Source organism: Phaethon aethereus (assembly GCF_964289735.1).
Source record: "Phaethon aethereus genome assembly, chromosome: 7".
NCBI classification, from domain to species: Eukaryota; Metazoa; Chordata; class Aves; order Phaethontiformes; family Phaethontidae; genus Phaethon; species Phaethon aethereus.
This window is the reverse complement of record NC_138583.1, coordinates 19617444-19631776: the sequence shown is the minus strand read 5'-3', so window position 1 is coordinate 19631776 and position 14333 is coordinate 19617444. Positions and strand designations below refer to the sequence as shown.

Here is a 14333-nt window from a genome sequence, read left to right as displayed (position 1 = left end):
TGCTCCATCCCAGGAGTCCCAACAGCTAGTGGCAAGGGTCTGGCAAGAGGCTGCTGAGTCCCTCTTGCACAGCGTTCACAGGGACTTTGTTCTGAGACCTTTCCTGGAAACCGAGTCCTTGACTTGCAAGTGTGGCAGAGAGAAATCCCCTCTCCCTGAAAGCTGTCCAAGCCTTCCCCTCCCCGACAGCCCGCCCTCAAGCACCGAAGCCATTCGTATCTCTCTGCAAAAAAACCATTGGCTCTTGTTGTTGTATACCTGTGCACCCTCAGAAACACCCTGTCAGCCCCAACCGGGAATTTGTCATCTCTCCCTCCCCCTCGTTGCCACTTGTGGTGTCACTACTGCATTGGTGTTCATGGCTCCTTTTGGGGTAGAGCTGGCTGAGCCTGCGGGTGCGGATCTCTTCCCCTCGGGGCCCATAGCAAGGCAGCCCTGCTCACCACGCGGGCAGGGGTCAGCGTGCGGAGGGAGAGCCACAGGCCGTGCAGAATTCACCAGCAACGCGGAAACAGGAAAATAAGCAACTTCCCCACTGGCAGGGAAATGGGTGTCAGCACCGGCGCTGGGACTTGCCTTCTCCTCCCCATGCCAAGACAGCAGATCTCTCTCCAGCTTGTATCTCCCCAACATCTCCTCTCCCAGCTAGCTACAGAGCTGGCCGAGAGGCAGCCCGGCACCGGCGTGGCTGCCATGGCGGGTGGGAGGCCGGGAGCTGCGGGGGGCTGGCCGCTGCAGACCCCTCAGCAGGGACGGGCAGCCCTGACACTGAAACTTTAAACCTCTCGACCACTTCGGCTCCCTTTCCGCTGGGAATCTGGATCCATCTGCGTCCGCCACGCCAGCGCGTGCATGGCGGGACCTGGCAGAGCGCGGGTGGCTGCTGTGCACGACGGACGGCCTGGCTCGGCAGCGAGGCTCAGCATCCCCCCGGGCCCGTCCCCACGGCCCGGGGCCGGGCACACGGGTGCTTTCGGCTGAGATGCTCTCCCCACTCCCGCAAGCAGCCCCGGCTCCGCCGCCCTCACCCCGGCCCCGGGGAACCGGCACCCCTGGGCAGCGCCCACCCCCCTCCCGCCTGCCCCGGGGGGTCCCGGCCCCGCGGAGCTCGCGCCCGGCCCGCCCCGGCCGCTTACCTCCAGCCCCAGCCCCAGCGCGGCCGCCTCGCCCCGGCCGCGGCCTCGGGAAAGTCCCGGCCCGGCTCCGCCTCCCGGGGCTTCCCGGGCCCGGCTCCGCCCCGGCGGGGACAAGGGCGGGGGGGCCCGGGGGACCCCCGACGGGACGGGAGGTGCAGCTCCGGGCTGCTGCATCCCGCGTGAAACCGCCCATATTCCGCCTGCCCGACGCTCGGGACACGGAACTCACGGGTGTCCCCTGGGACCCGCAGGACCCTTCGTCCCCATCCCTTCGGTCCCTGGCCCCAAAGCTGGCCGCTACCCCAGCCGGCCGCTACCCCAGTCCTGCGCAGTGGGGAGGGACGGTCTGCCTCGCCCTTGGCCGATTTTCACTTTTATTATTGTAAATTCACTGTTCGCTCTTTATATTTTTAAAAAACATATATTAGATATAAAAGTCAGCAATAACTCCTCTTCGAACTACATATACTGGTGGATTTATAGGCCGATTTTGAAAAGGTGGGCAAATCAGGAGCCCAACCTGATCAATGAGCACAGCAGCAGCAAATGCCCCTCTCCAGGGACAAGGGAAATTTTTTTTATACATATATATATATATGTATGTATATATATATCTATCTATATACACACACATGCACGCACATTCATCCCCCTCTACACCCCACCCCAGCCTTCTGCCCAGGACACCCCAGGCTGGGGCTCAGCCGGAGCGGGACGGGCTCTCACCGCTGCAGAAGGCACCGGAAGACGTATTGGGGTGTCCCGGCAGAACGGGGCACAGGCTTCCTCTGTTCCTACAGAAGTGCCTCCCCTTTCTGTGCCCGCGCTCCCTGGGTGGCGGGGCTGGCAGCAGCCCACTCCCAGGCTGGGAGACCAGGGCTGGGGTGTGCAGGCTCGCCGGTGGGACAGCTGAGGTTGGCCGCGCTACGGCGGGGAAGTCCGTCACTCTGCAGGTACCGCACTTGCAGGACATCCCAGCGTGACAGTAAATGCAAAGACCCATTTCCTAACCTTGCTGACCGCCAAGGACCACAGGAATGCTGTGGCCCAGGAGGTGAAACCTGCCTCAGCAATTCTCCTCCAAGCTGAAAAAATGTGGGAAAGTCATCGGCTGGAGGCATAGAAGGCCCTGAGCAGCAAGAGCCCTGGCTGGGAGGGCCAGCACGGTCCCACCCGGGCTACTGGCATCATCCTGCAGCAGCGAAAGGCACTACCCCCACGTAGGCAGGGAGGGAGAGCCCCCCCGCTGCCATCCTCACTGGGGGCGCAGACAGATTGGCACTGCCATCACCTCCCGCGGAAGGGAAAAGGCACTCTGGGTTTTTGGTTCTTCTGACAGTCACAGAGGCCGGCTGGAAGGCTTGCTCTGCTGAAGCCTCCCCCCGTGGCTGTGGAGAAGGGAGGAATGGTGATCCCCCCTCCCCAGCACACCAGGCTTGCATGGTGAGGGGTGAGGCCCCTGTTCCCCCACGCCCTTACAGAAGGGGGGCCCTGTACGATCGCCTCCGACAGCCCCCAACTCAGACCCCGGAGGCTCAGGGGCAGATCCCGGCTCTGCCGACCATAGCACTGGGCTGGCATCCCTGCACCCCAGCAGTGACCCCAAACCCTGCGGGCAGGGAGGGGGCAGCTCCTGCAGGGGACACTGGCTGCCGGGAGCCCCGGCTGCAGCTCCCACCAAAAGGGGAGGGCACCGCACGGCCATGCGTGCACGCACACGCACCCCGAGGCAGCCAAGGTCTCAGGCACATTCAGGGTGGGGGAGTCACTGGCAGAGCCCAATTTGGGGGTCTGCACCATGAGCCTGCCTCCTGTGGGGGTCAGGCCATAGCCAGGCCCTCCGCATGGCTGTGGATGTGTGCTGTGCTGGACATGCCGCTCTCGCCTTTGTAACTCTTGGGGGCTCGGCTAGCTTTCAGCAGGACCAGGAAGGTGTCTGTGGAGATGGCCCCAAACTCAAAGGTGAAGGTGCCGTAGAAGACCAGAACATCGATGATGAACATCCACTCACACAGGGCGGCCACGTGCTGCAGTACGAAGCTCTCCTGAATGAAGAACACACCGCCTGAGGGCATCCCCGTCAAGGAAAGCACCGCTGGGCCCCAACCACCCCATGGAGGGCCACGTCCCACTGCACGCTGGGGTGGCCATGAGCAGCCCCCCTCCACAGGAAACATACCACTGCCCCTAAAACCAAGAAACCCCACATGCTTCCCCCAGCACCGGGAGGGCCCCGGCAGGGGTGAGGTGGCGGCACACGTGCCCAAACCAGCCTCGGTAAATCACGGGATGGATGCCAGGCGGGGATTTTCTGAAGAGGCCGGGGCAGGGGGAACTCAGGCTGCAGCCCTCAGGGCAAGGCGGGTGTGCAAAGGCATCACCCTTCCCACACCCCTCACCTCTTCCTCAAACCAGGCTGACGCTCCCCATCCTCCCGCAGGATGCAAAGTCGATAAACTTTTCGTCCCTCCATCCCCTCGCTAAGGGGATTTGGGCTGCTGCATCCCAGCCCCGCAGCATGCCCTGTCCCGCTGCGCTGCCGGCTGGCTCACCCCAGAGAGGGGGCCTGCTCCCTCTCCTCCAGGTCCTGCCGCTGCCAGAGCTTCTTTATGCTTCTCTCGTCCCCACTGGGGATCTCTAGGGAAACTACTGCCAGAGCCACCGCGGCGAGGGGAGAAGGCAGGTACGCCCTCCCGGTGAAGCCTCCAGCAGTACCCTGCCTTCTGCCAGCGAGACCAAGATCTGGGAGAGCCAGAGAGGCAGGGACCCGACCCGCGCAGGGCAGAGCCCTCTGCTCGCTCCCCCCATCCCACCAGGAGGGGTCCCAGCCCTTTCCCCACACCGTCCCCACCACAGCTTCACTGCTTTCCCGCTTCCAGTCCCCAGTGCTTACAGAGCAGCATGGCCACGGCAGACAGGCACCAGCCCTGTCTCCCTTGTCCTTACATGTCCTGCCTGTCCCTCCCAGCTGACACAGCCCCGCGGCACTCCTGCCCTTCCCAGCTCCCTGCCTGCCTCCCGGCCTGCCTGCCTGCTGTGGTGACAGAGCGGGACCCTCTGGCATGTCCCAGCCCTGCCCCCAGGCTCCTCCTGCGGTGCTCACTCCGGCCAGATCCCAACCAGCCTCTCTGGGACCCATGGACACCGCATGCTTTTTCCCCTTCCGGCCCAATAACCACCACCTTGTTTCCCAATTTATCCCTAACCTCAGTCCCGAACAGTCCCTGGCTCCCTGGCCACACACTCGGGACCATTCTTCCAGCCTCGCCCCGCCTGCCGCAGTGACCTCCCTCCCCGGCGCGGTGCTTGCAGACCCCAGCGCCTCCTCACCGAGCCCTCCCTCGTCCCACAGGCAGGTTGGGCGGTGGGTGCCGGTGAGCCCCGGCCGGCAGAGGTGCTGCCACACACCTGCCTGGCACCCACACAGAGCGCTTTGGTACTCGGCTTCGGCCATACAGGTCACTCAGATGGGCTTGGCATTGCAGAGGGCTCGACATACCTTTGCCTCATGAAAAAAAAACAATTAACTGGCCCTTCCACTCCACAAGGTGTGGGGCTGGAGCCCCGATAAATGCCCACCAGCATCCCTTCCCCTCCTCGACCCCTGCATGGCCCCGACACTGCTGCTCCTCCAGCCTACACCTGCAGTGAGCAGCCCACCCTCACCCCCTGCCCAGCCCCTCTCCTGGCACCACGCTGCACTGCCAGACCAAAGGATAGAGGACGTGGGGTGCGTGCCCATCATGGATCTCCTCCCCACACCCTTCAGAAGGATACTGAAGATGAGGGTGAGGAAGGCCGCAGCAGTGAGTATGCTACGTAAGTGGCCGGTCCAGTACTGCCCGCGGGTTTTAGCCATGCGGTAGGTGAGGATGGACTGCAGGAGCAGGAACAGCATGCTGGTGGGAAAGGCCACCCCCGCCCCGATGTAGTGCAGCACCTTGGCATGATCCACCTGCGGGGGAGAGACCGTCAGTGCCGGCACGGCGGGATGCTCCTCCGGCACGGCTCTGCTCCGGGGGGTGGGCTCGTGCCCAGGCAGGGGTGCAGGCAGTGCCAGGGTGGGTCCAGGCTGCTCGCCCTGTGCCCGACTCCTGGCTGAAGAGCAGATTTGGACCCACCGCCTGCTGCTGCGCTCTCAAAGCACTTCTGTGTCTTTCATCCGTGGGGTGACAGCTCTCGAGCCGCTTGGGCCAACAGCCCTGCCATGCCTGGGGGCATGGGGCAGGGGCTGCCCTCTGCCCCGAGCAGCATCTGGGGCTGCCCGCACCCCCTCCTGGGTGTCACAGCCCCGCCTTCAGCAGAGCCACGTCTAGGGCACAAAGGGGGACTGAGGCCAGCGAAGCTTCTCCCGGGGGTTGGCGCAGGCAGCAGCCTCCTGCCAGGCGGCAGGGACCGGCCGCCGCAGGCAGAGGGCAGGCAGCTGCCGGGAGGCCGGTGCCTGGCGGCGCAGGCGTGGGGTGAGCGCTGCAATCTGCCGCCAAGCCCTGGACTGCTCCGGACCCTGCCAGCGCAGGCTCTGCCCGGACGGCTTCCTGGCATCGCCCCCCCAGCCCACAGCGGGATGGCTGGGCAGCGGGAGCATCGGCAGCTTGGCCAGGTCTCCCGTGCCTGGATGAGACGTCCCTGCCCACGCGGGGCCACGCATCCATGGCGGGGACAGACCGTGCAGAGGGTCTCAGATAAGGGTTAAACCAAACCTGGCAGCTTAATCTGGACCTGAAACCATGAGTGCACAAGCAAAGAGGATTCCCAGCGCCTGGGGAAGCACCATGCCCGGCAGAGGTGAAGGAGTGCACAGATGGGGGGGCTGGACCAAAACAACCACCCCAAATCTTACCGCGCTGCCACTGCCCCACTCCAGCCGAGGCCCCCTCCCAGCCCCCCTGCCCCCGGGGACCCCCCAAGGAGGTGCCCTACCTGGAAGTTGCCGACCATGGTGAGGCCGGCGGCGCAGACCCAGCCGGTGGCCAGCCCCAGGGTGTTGAGGAGGGATGGCCCGAGGCGCTCCAGGAGGTGGGCATAGCGCAGCAGCCCCACCAGGATGACTGCGGGAGGGAGACACAGCCCCATCACACGCCTGCGGCCCCCCCCGCCCCTGCCCCCCCAGGGGTGAGCACCGCAGGGCTCCCCGCTCCCAGCCCCGCTCCCCCAGCAGCGGGCACTTACCCATGAAGGAGCCCAGGCTGCAGATGAGGCTGAAGAAGCAGCTCTCGGGAGGCAGGGTGCCACACTTGCTGCAGGGACAAGGCAAAGCCCAGGGAGCCCTCAGCTGGGGGGCACTGGGGTGCAGGGCTTGCCCCCTCCCCAGGACACGCTCCTGGGTTGTCCCAGGGGAGCTCTTGGAACGTCTCCGACGCCCAGCCGATCCCCACACTCCCACCCCACGGCTGCTCACCTGACAAGGGGGATGTGGTCCAGCGTGCAGCAGGAGCCAGGGCCATCCACGCCGCACGACTGGTTGTAATTCCTGCCGGGAGCAAAGGGACAGGCTAGGAGAGCCGAGCTGCTGCCCGGGACCCTCCTGCCCTGCAAGGGCAGCAGAGCTGCTCCCCAGCGAGCGCAGCCCGACCCCAGGGATGTGCCCGCACCCTGAGGACAAGCCCCTCCAGAGAGTGACCCACCGCCCAACAGGGTCCCCCGGGAGCATCACATCAGGTTTCCACAGCCTGTCCCCTGCCTGCTGGCTCTGCTGCCCACCCGGAGTCCCTCCCTGCAAGGGAGAGGCCATGGTGGGGCGGGGGGCTGCACGCGCATGGGCTGAGGTGCTGGGCTTGGGGGGTTCTTGCAGCCCCACGCCCCAGGCTGGCACCCACGTGCCAGCCCCGTCACACACATCCCCGGGATGGGAGCACAGGTAGAGCCGGGCATGCAGCCACGGACGGCTCTGGGCTTGCACGGGACGGGCGGGAACACGGAGCTGAGCGGGAAACGGCCTCTGTGGCCACAAGCACCCCGGGGCAGTGCCACCCTGCCCGGGACGGAGGGAGCTGCCTGGGGGGGGGCACGACAGGAGCAAGCCCCCAGCGCTGCCCAGGTACCTTCTTGTACCACTGCTGCTGCCTGCAGCCGTAACCAAATTTCCCCCCGCAGAGGGGTACGTGTCCCCTCACCCTCCCGGCTCTCTGGGCAGCTGGCACACACTCGCAGCAGGTTTTTGGGTGCCCCTGTGCTGCAGCATCACCCAGGCACCCGGCACCTCTGCCTGGCACAGCTGAGCGGGGCCCCCTCCCCGCCCTGCAGGAAGGAAGCCCAAAGCCCCATGCCCCAAAGGGCCCTCCCAGACACCCCCAGCCCCACGGTCGGGATGGGAGCCGTGGGGGGGCCAGCATCACCCTGCCCCTGCCCCAGGCTGACCGTCAGCCACCTCCAGCCGCCCAGCGAGCGCGCGGTTAAAAAGGCCTTTGTGGAAAGGGCCGGCTGGGCTCGAGTGTTTTTTCAGTCTCCTCGTTTACTGGTGGCTTTGTTTTCCGACTGCTAAACCCGGCAAGGCGTGGAGCCCCACGGCCTCCTCAAGGGCTGCTCTTGGGGCCATGTTTGGTTTGGGAGCGGTTTTTTTTATTATTTTGTTTAAAGCAAGCAGCCCGAGGCCGGGAAGCATTATTCATCATTAAGGGCTGGCTGTGTGGCAGAGACAACAGACACACACATTCTTCCCAGGGCAGAATCAGCCATCAGGCAGGAAATGGCAGCGGGTTTGTTTTTTTTCTCCCTTTCTTCAAACACTCCAGCAAGAATTAAACTAACAAGGATTTTTCTAGGCAGATTTTTAAGGAGACACAACAAGCCAAAATCCCTGCAGAAGAAGTTGCAAAGAGAGCAAACAGGGTTTTTTTCCCAGCCCTCACCTCTCCTGCACCTTGTCCCCAATCCCGGGGTGCTCCTGGCAGCTCTGCCTGTGGGGTGGCCGAGCGCCATGGGGCCGTCCTGTCCCCCCCGGCACTGCCAGATTTAGCCTCAAGCAAGCAAGCCTCAACCTTTTCCATGGAGACACACAGCCCTCTGTAATTCCCTGACCACTTATTTTCATACTTTCTCCATGCTGTGCTTTTTCAATGGCCGCCTTCTCCCCGCCCGGTTTGCAGCAGGGCTGGACCGATCACCGGAGCAGCGGTAACCGCAGGCAAGCCTGGGCAGGGGAGGGAGCGCAGCTTTCGATAGCCCTGCTCGGCCCTGGCACCCTCACCGCTTGCAGACGCGGGGTCCAACCCTGCCAGCAGCTACTCTGCTGCTTTTTAGAGTACCAAAAGCCACTCACGGGCCAGACAGGAGACACGTGCCCTGGGGCGACTGCGCCCCATCACTGTCACCATGTCTGCTGGGGCGGAAGGGGGCACAGAGCCACCTTTAGTGCTCCCACCCCTCCCACCATCCCCAGCCCCCTCCCAGGGCCAGCCTTGGCCCCCGACCCCCCTTTCAGCACAGTGATGATGCAGTTGGGCCTCGGTTACACCCAGTGGTCTGGCACAGCATGGCAGGGTTCAAGCAGGACAGGTCTGGAGGGGCACCCGGCATTACGGGGTCTTTAACCGAGCTGGTCCATGATGAAGGGCCCCTGCCGCCCCCCCAGGCCTTACCAGTTGTGGACGGGGCAGATGTGGTTGTTGGAAAGCGCCATGGCGTATCTGGGGAGAGACAGCAACAGGGGTTACCGCAGCCACCCGCCTCCCTGCATCCGCGCTCCCGGCCAGCGCCCGGGGCCAGCCCCAGGGACCAGCAGCGGGAGTGGGGGGTACAAGCCCTCGCTGCCTGCCGGGGTCAGCACTCACCCTGGGGCACCTCCTGGTTTTACAGAGCAGGAAAAAGAAAAATGCGTGAGCCCAGCCCACGCTCCAGGGAGCTCCTGCTGCTGGGACCAGGCACCCCTGCCCAGGATGCCCATCCCTGCCGAGAGCCGCCTCCTGCTCCAGTTCAGTTGCGGCTGCGGCTGCTCCTGCGAGGTTTCTTGCTCATCGTGCTGCCGTGCTCCCCGGTCTCTGGGGAGCTGCTCTGCCACAGAGCCCCCCACCCCAGCGTTGGGGCTCTCCACCAGCTTACAGCTGTGTGGGGTGTCACCTGGTGGGCTCTGCCGTGCTTCCCCCAGCCCCTGGCTGGCCAGCGCCCGGAGCTAAAAGAAGTCTGGAAAAGCAGCCGGTCCGTTGGCAGGGCATTTTGGGCAGATCAGCTCCATCAAGCATTTCACCGTGGAGTGACCCCTGCACCTTGGTCAGCATAACAAGGGGTTCATGACATACATCCCACTCAGCTCCAGGGGGTCTTGGCCCCGTGGCCCCCGCAGCCGGCGAGGAGCCCTCCCGCCTGGCAGCCATAGCAGCAGGCGGCCCCGCGCTGTTCAAGTTGTAGCTGCCGCCAGCAGCTGTAAACAGCTCAGGTTAAAAATAGGTCCCAACACCAGTAAGAAAACCCCTCTCCTGCTCGAGCTGGCCACGTAACAGCCGGGCTGCAAAAAGGATGATCCCAGCAGAGGGGCCGGGGCAGAGAGCGGGACAGCTGGGGGAACCAAGGGGCAGCGCTGCCCACCCCAAGGGCCACCCACTAAGAGCATCGCCCCCCTGCAGACCCCTCACCCAACCACTTCCCAGCACAGGTCTCCCCCAAGCACCCAGTCCCTGTCGCGGCCCTCCGTGCCCTCCTGGGAGAGGGCAATAAGCCAAGAGAGGCACAAACGGCACTGCCCTCCCCCAGTGGGATGTGCCCCCACCCACCTGGTTCCCCTCAGGGCTCTGCATCCCAGGCATGGCTGACGGGGCCCTGCATAGGCCGTGTGCTCCCACATGCGACTGCCTGGCCTCACCCCACCACTGCAGTGACGAGGGACACGGCATCCCCTGGGCTGCTGCAGGACATATTTGGGGCCACAAAAAAGGGCTGGAGACCCCCCCCCCCCCCCAGGGCAGCTCTGTCTGTGAGGGCCACAAGCAGCACTTCCCACCTGTGCTGCTCCAGGCTGGAGGGGCATGAGCCCTGCAGGGTCACCCACGGGAGACGGCCAGGGCTTCCTGGGGCCTCCAGGGGAAAAACCTTGGAGCATGAGTTCCCTGCACCAGGGCCAGCATTCAGCTTTGTCGTGAAGAGGACAAGGGCATACTGCAGGGGGGAAGCTCTCGGAGGGACCCGTGTGGTATGGGGTGCATTTGCTCCATCCCACACCCCAGAAAGTCCCATTGCCTATGCTGGGGATCCCAGTGCCTTTGGGAAAAGTCCCTTGTCTGGTGCCCACCACCCCCGCGGTAGTGGCACAGCGGGGCTGATGGACTGGGGCAGGATGGCCCTATGTGACCAGCTGAGATCCCAGGGCCAAGGCGAGGGACTGGCAGGGTGGGCTCGTGCTGCTCAGCCAGGTGACACAGCCTCTGCCCCCAGCACAAGGGACAAACATTCCTTGGCCCTCCCACCCATCCCATCTGGGGCTGGAACGGGATGGGTGCTCACGTGCTGGTTACGGCCCTGGCGCTGCAGCACCCGGGCTGGTGGCATCGCTCCCAAGGCCATTCCCGCGCTGCCTGGCGCCGGCTGCCCTCACGCCTGGACAGGGGCACGCGATCCCAGAGGGTGTCAGGGGCGTGAGGCCAGGGACGCGCACGCCCGTGCCGCGTTAGGGGACGCAGTGACCATGCAGGGTGGCTGTGGGGGGACAGGGAGGTGTGGGAGCAACTGAGTGTGCAGAAGTGCCCCGACGTGATGCGGGCCCAGCGGTGCCCCTCATACCCCGCCCCCCAGCATCCCGCAGCGTCCTCCAGCCTCCCGGCCCTCCTCATCACCCGGCATCCCGCAGCTCCCCTGCCCCGCAGCCCGGGCGACCCCGACCCCGTTGCCGGGGCTGCGGGAGCCTGGCGGCGGCCCCGGGCCGTCCCGCGGCACTCACACGATCCACATGCCGGTGATGGTGAAGGCAGGCAGCGTGACGGGCAGGATCCCCCAGGCCGGCATCCTGGCGCCGGGCATGCCCCGCCGGGCTACGGGCGAACGGGGCCGCGGGGGGGGCCTCCCCGCCGCCGGCTGCTGCTGCCGGGCCGCCGCCGGGCCGCGCTCCCCATGGGCGGCCAGCCCGGGGCCGGCCGTGCGGAGCCGCGCCGGGACAGCCCGCCCCGCCCCGCCCCGCCCCGCGGGCAGGGCGGGTGCCGCCCGGCGGGGAGCGCGAGCGGGGGGGCCCAGCGCGGCCCCGGGCGCCACGTGGCGGCCGCGCTGCTGCCCCGGGGCGGGCACCGGCACCCGGGCGCGCAGCCCCGGGGCTGCCGCGCTCGCCCCCTGCGGCGGGCAGCCGGGGCGGGGGCACAGGCTCCCGCTCGCAAAAACAGCGCGGAGGGGACGGCGGGCACCGCGCAGCGGCGACTACCCCCGCCCGGAGCGGCCGCGTGGGGCAGCCTTTGCCAAGGCTGAGCCGGGTAGCAGCAGCTCGCCCCCCACAGCCCCCGGTGATGCGGTCTCTGCCCCAAACACCCTCCCTGTGCCCACGTCCCCGAGGCCGGGGGCTCCTCCAGCAAGCGTGGCCCAAAGGGCACTCTCTCAGGGCAGAGGGGCAGGAGGTACAGCGCTAGGTAATGGCCTAGCGCACACGACCTTGCTCAGTCTCCTCTTCTTCCTCATGGGAAGAGGGTTAACATGGGCCCAGCCTTCTCTCCTGAAGACAAGGCTCAGCTTGCGCTTCTGTGTTGCCTGATGTTGCGTTCTCACCGCATGGCTGGTGACACCGCGGCTGCCTCACACGGACTGCAAGCCACCATCCGCACACACTGTCCTCACCCAGTTAGCCTGACCTCTCCCTTCCCAGACACTTTCTACAAATGGCTCAGCTAGGGATTAAGTTTAGCAGCCACCCACCAACCCTGCCGGCCTGAGAAATCTCCATTTTTCTTACATGGAAAACTTGAAAAGAGAAGATGAACCACAACTTCCCCTGGCAGAGCAGCCAGGCTGCGGCAAGGCCATGGCAGCCCCATTTCCCTATCAGTAACCCAGCAATAAGCCACCCTCCCACTCGGTGGCTGCTTGCAGGCATGTGTTTGCAAGTCCCAAACCACCCGGCATAGCCAAAGGGTGCATGCAGCCCTTGGCTCCAGAGCAGCTTGCACTCCTGAAGCCTGCAGCTTTGCTGTGCCTTCTGCAGAGGAGGAGCTGCCCAGGAACAGCACCGGCCCTGGCCCACCTGGGAGAGGAGCTCCGGCTGCCCACCACCCTCGGACCAGGCTGCAGGTCATGCAACTGGAGGAGGAGTATTACATACTGGGACGTACAGCCTCGGGGCATCTCACCTGCCCCTGTGTGGAAGGGTGCTGCAGGCAGCCTGGGTGCTATTCAGCATGTCAGTTCCATCAGCTTTTGCTGCAGGAGTTGCACTCCAGAGCTTTGCTCCCGAGCCAGTCACGGTCCCAAAGCTGCCCCTGGCATTTCTGCCCACCGGCGGACAGCAGGCCCAGCCCTCCTGCTCCCGGCAGCCCTCATGGCCGTGTGGACAGGACACAGGGCGGTGGGAACAACGCCGGCCAGGGCGGTGGGCGCCGGGCCAGCGGCACAGCTGCTGCCGCCTCCAGCGGCCTTGGCAGCACTCGGAGTGCTCCCAGGCCACGGGCTGAGCAGTACAAACCCCACGCAGGTGAGGTGAAGGAGCAGGGCACAGGATGCTTTAGGCTCCGTAACAGGAACAGGTTTTTCCAGAGGAGTTCAACAGCTGGCATTTCTAGCAGCGAGGGAAACTTCTGAAAAAGCCAGCTAGCTCACTGTTAGAAGATAATTCATGGGAATCTTTCCTACAGACCAGGACTTCTGTATGTGCTCAGATTCCATTTAAGAAGTGAATCTAAAAACAGCATTGCTTCAGTTTCACAAGTTTCAGTACCAAATCTGTTTTGCAGCCAGGGCTTATCTTTCAACAGGCCTTTCTCCCACTAGGAAGCTTCACACCAATGAGGAAAACACCAACTCCACAGTAACCTGTCCTGCTAACACTCGCTAAATCTCAATATTTGTGTCTATTCACTCAGTTGCAGTGGTGGAAGTTCTTCATGTAAATGGGAACAGAAGAGGTACATAAATCCAAACTTGAGTGATATCTGTCCACCCCCCTCTGGAAAACAGTGAGTCAGACCCATAAAAATGAGAAGTCCAACACTAGAAAAAGTAGATACTGGGACAAACCTGAAGGCTAGTGTTGTGAACACCGCTCCTCACCAGCGGCCGCTGGTAGTATGACTGTCTTTTATATAATTTAAGTTACAAAACAGAGTTCAAGATACTTATTGATAAAAATATGTATCACAGCACATGCTACTAGTAAGTTGATTCAGATGTCTCTTCAGTTCAAACACTTTTCCTGTTATATTTTCTCTGTAACACATGAAACCTCATTACTGCAAAATCTAAACAACATTCAAAGATTTTTTTTCTGTTTTTCCAGTCCATTCCTATTTACAGTCTAAGTGAAAACTGTTTAAAGTGCAATTCTGTCTGTCTTTCCAGTCAACATTCTTTCCATTCCAGTCCCGCTCCCTGCTGTTTCCTCAGGTGGCTTTTGCTTTGCACCACAATTGTCTGAATTAAGTTGTAAATGCTCTCAGTAGAAACTGGGTTTGCAAACACAGTTTAAAACACAGCACCCCCCAAACAACTATCTGAAGGCAGCGGGGGGTGGGGGGGGTGTTGGGGGGGTGCAGGCGGTGGACGGGACACAACACAACACTGGGGACACTGGGCTTTGCCATTAGCTGACACCATGCCACATGGGGATCAGAGGGCAGTAGTGCTGACGTACTGAGGCACTTGACAATTGAGCGACGGTTTACAAAGAGTTAATCATCTAAAGGTTTCAGTGAGCATTCTGGGAGACACCTCAGAAAAACAGAGTGGTAAATAGAAGTGAAGGCTGGGAAATATAAGACAAGAGAGGCGGCCTGGATACAGAAGGGCAGTGTAAGGATTCAAATACATGGATGAAAACAGCTAAGGGCTGGAAGGATGCAATCTGGAAGCAGTGGAGGGTGAGGAAGAGAAGGCTGCTGCAGTGAAAATATTCCAGGAATGGTGGAAATGGGATAAGGGAACCAGGATGTATTAACAGGACTTTCCCAGTATATGCATTACTCTTCCATTATGCAGTATTTAGACCTTTGCTGGTGCAATTCAAATAAACTCCCAAGTTTTTAAAACCTTCATCAAGCCTGTAGGAGTCTCTTGGAATCTTTGTGATAGAGAAGGCATTGA

The 14333-nt window shown here is 62.9% G+C and overlaps 1 protein-coding gene across 1 annotated transcript; it reads right to left on the bottom strand.

Annotated features, from left to right (window-relative positions):
* Positions 1-2956: 2956 nt before the first annotated feature.
* Positions 2957-11081, bottom strand: TMEM150A (transmembrane protein 150A; the record flags this gene model as incomplete). Its single annotated transcript, XM_082002057.1, has 7 exons — positions 2957-3201; positions 4914-5091; positions 6057-6184; positions 6306-6373; positions 6535-6606; positions 8714-8761; positions 11002-11081. The coding sequence occupies 7 exons, from the start codon at positions 11079-11081 to the stop codon at positions 2957-2959; spliced, it is 819 nt and encodes a 272-aa protein (XP_081858183.1).
* Positions 11082-14333: the final 3252 nt, after the last annotated feature.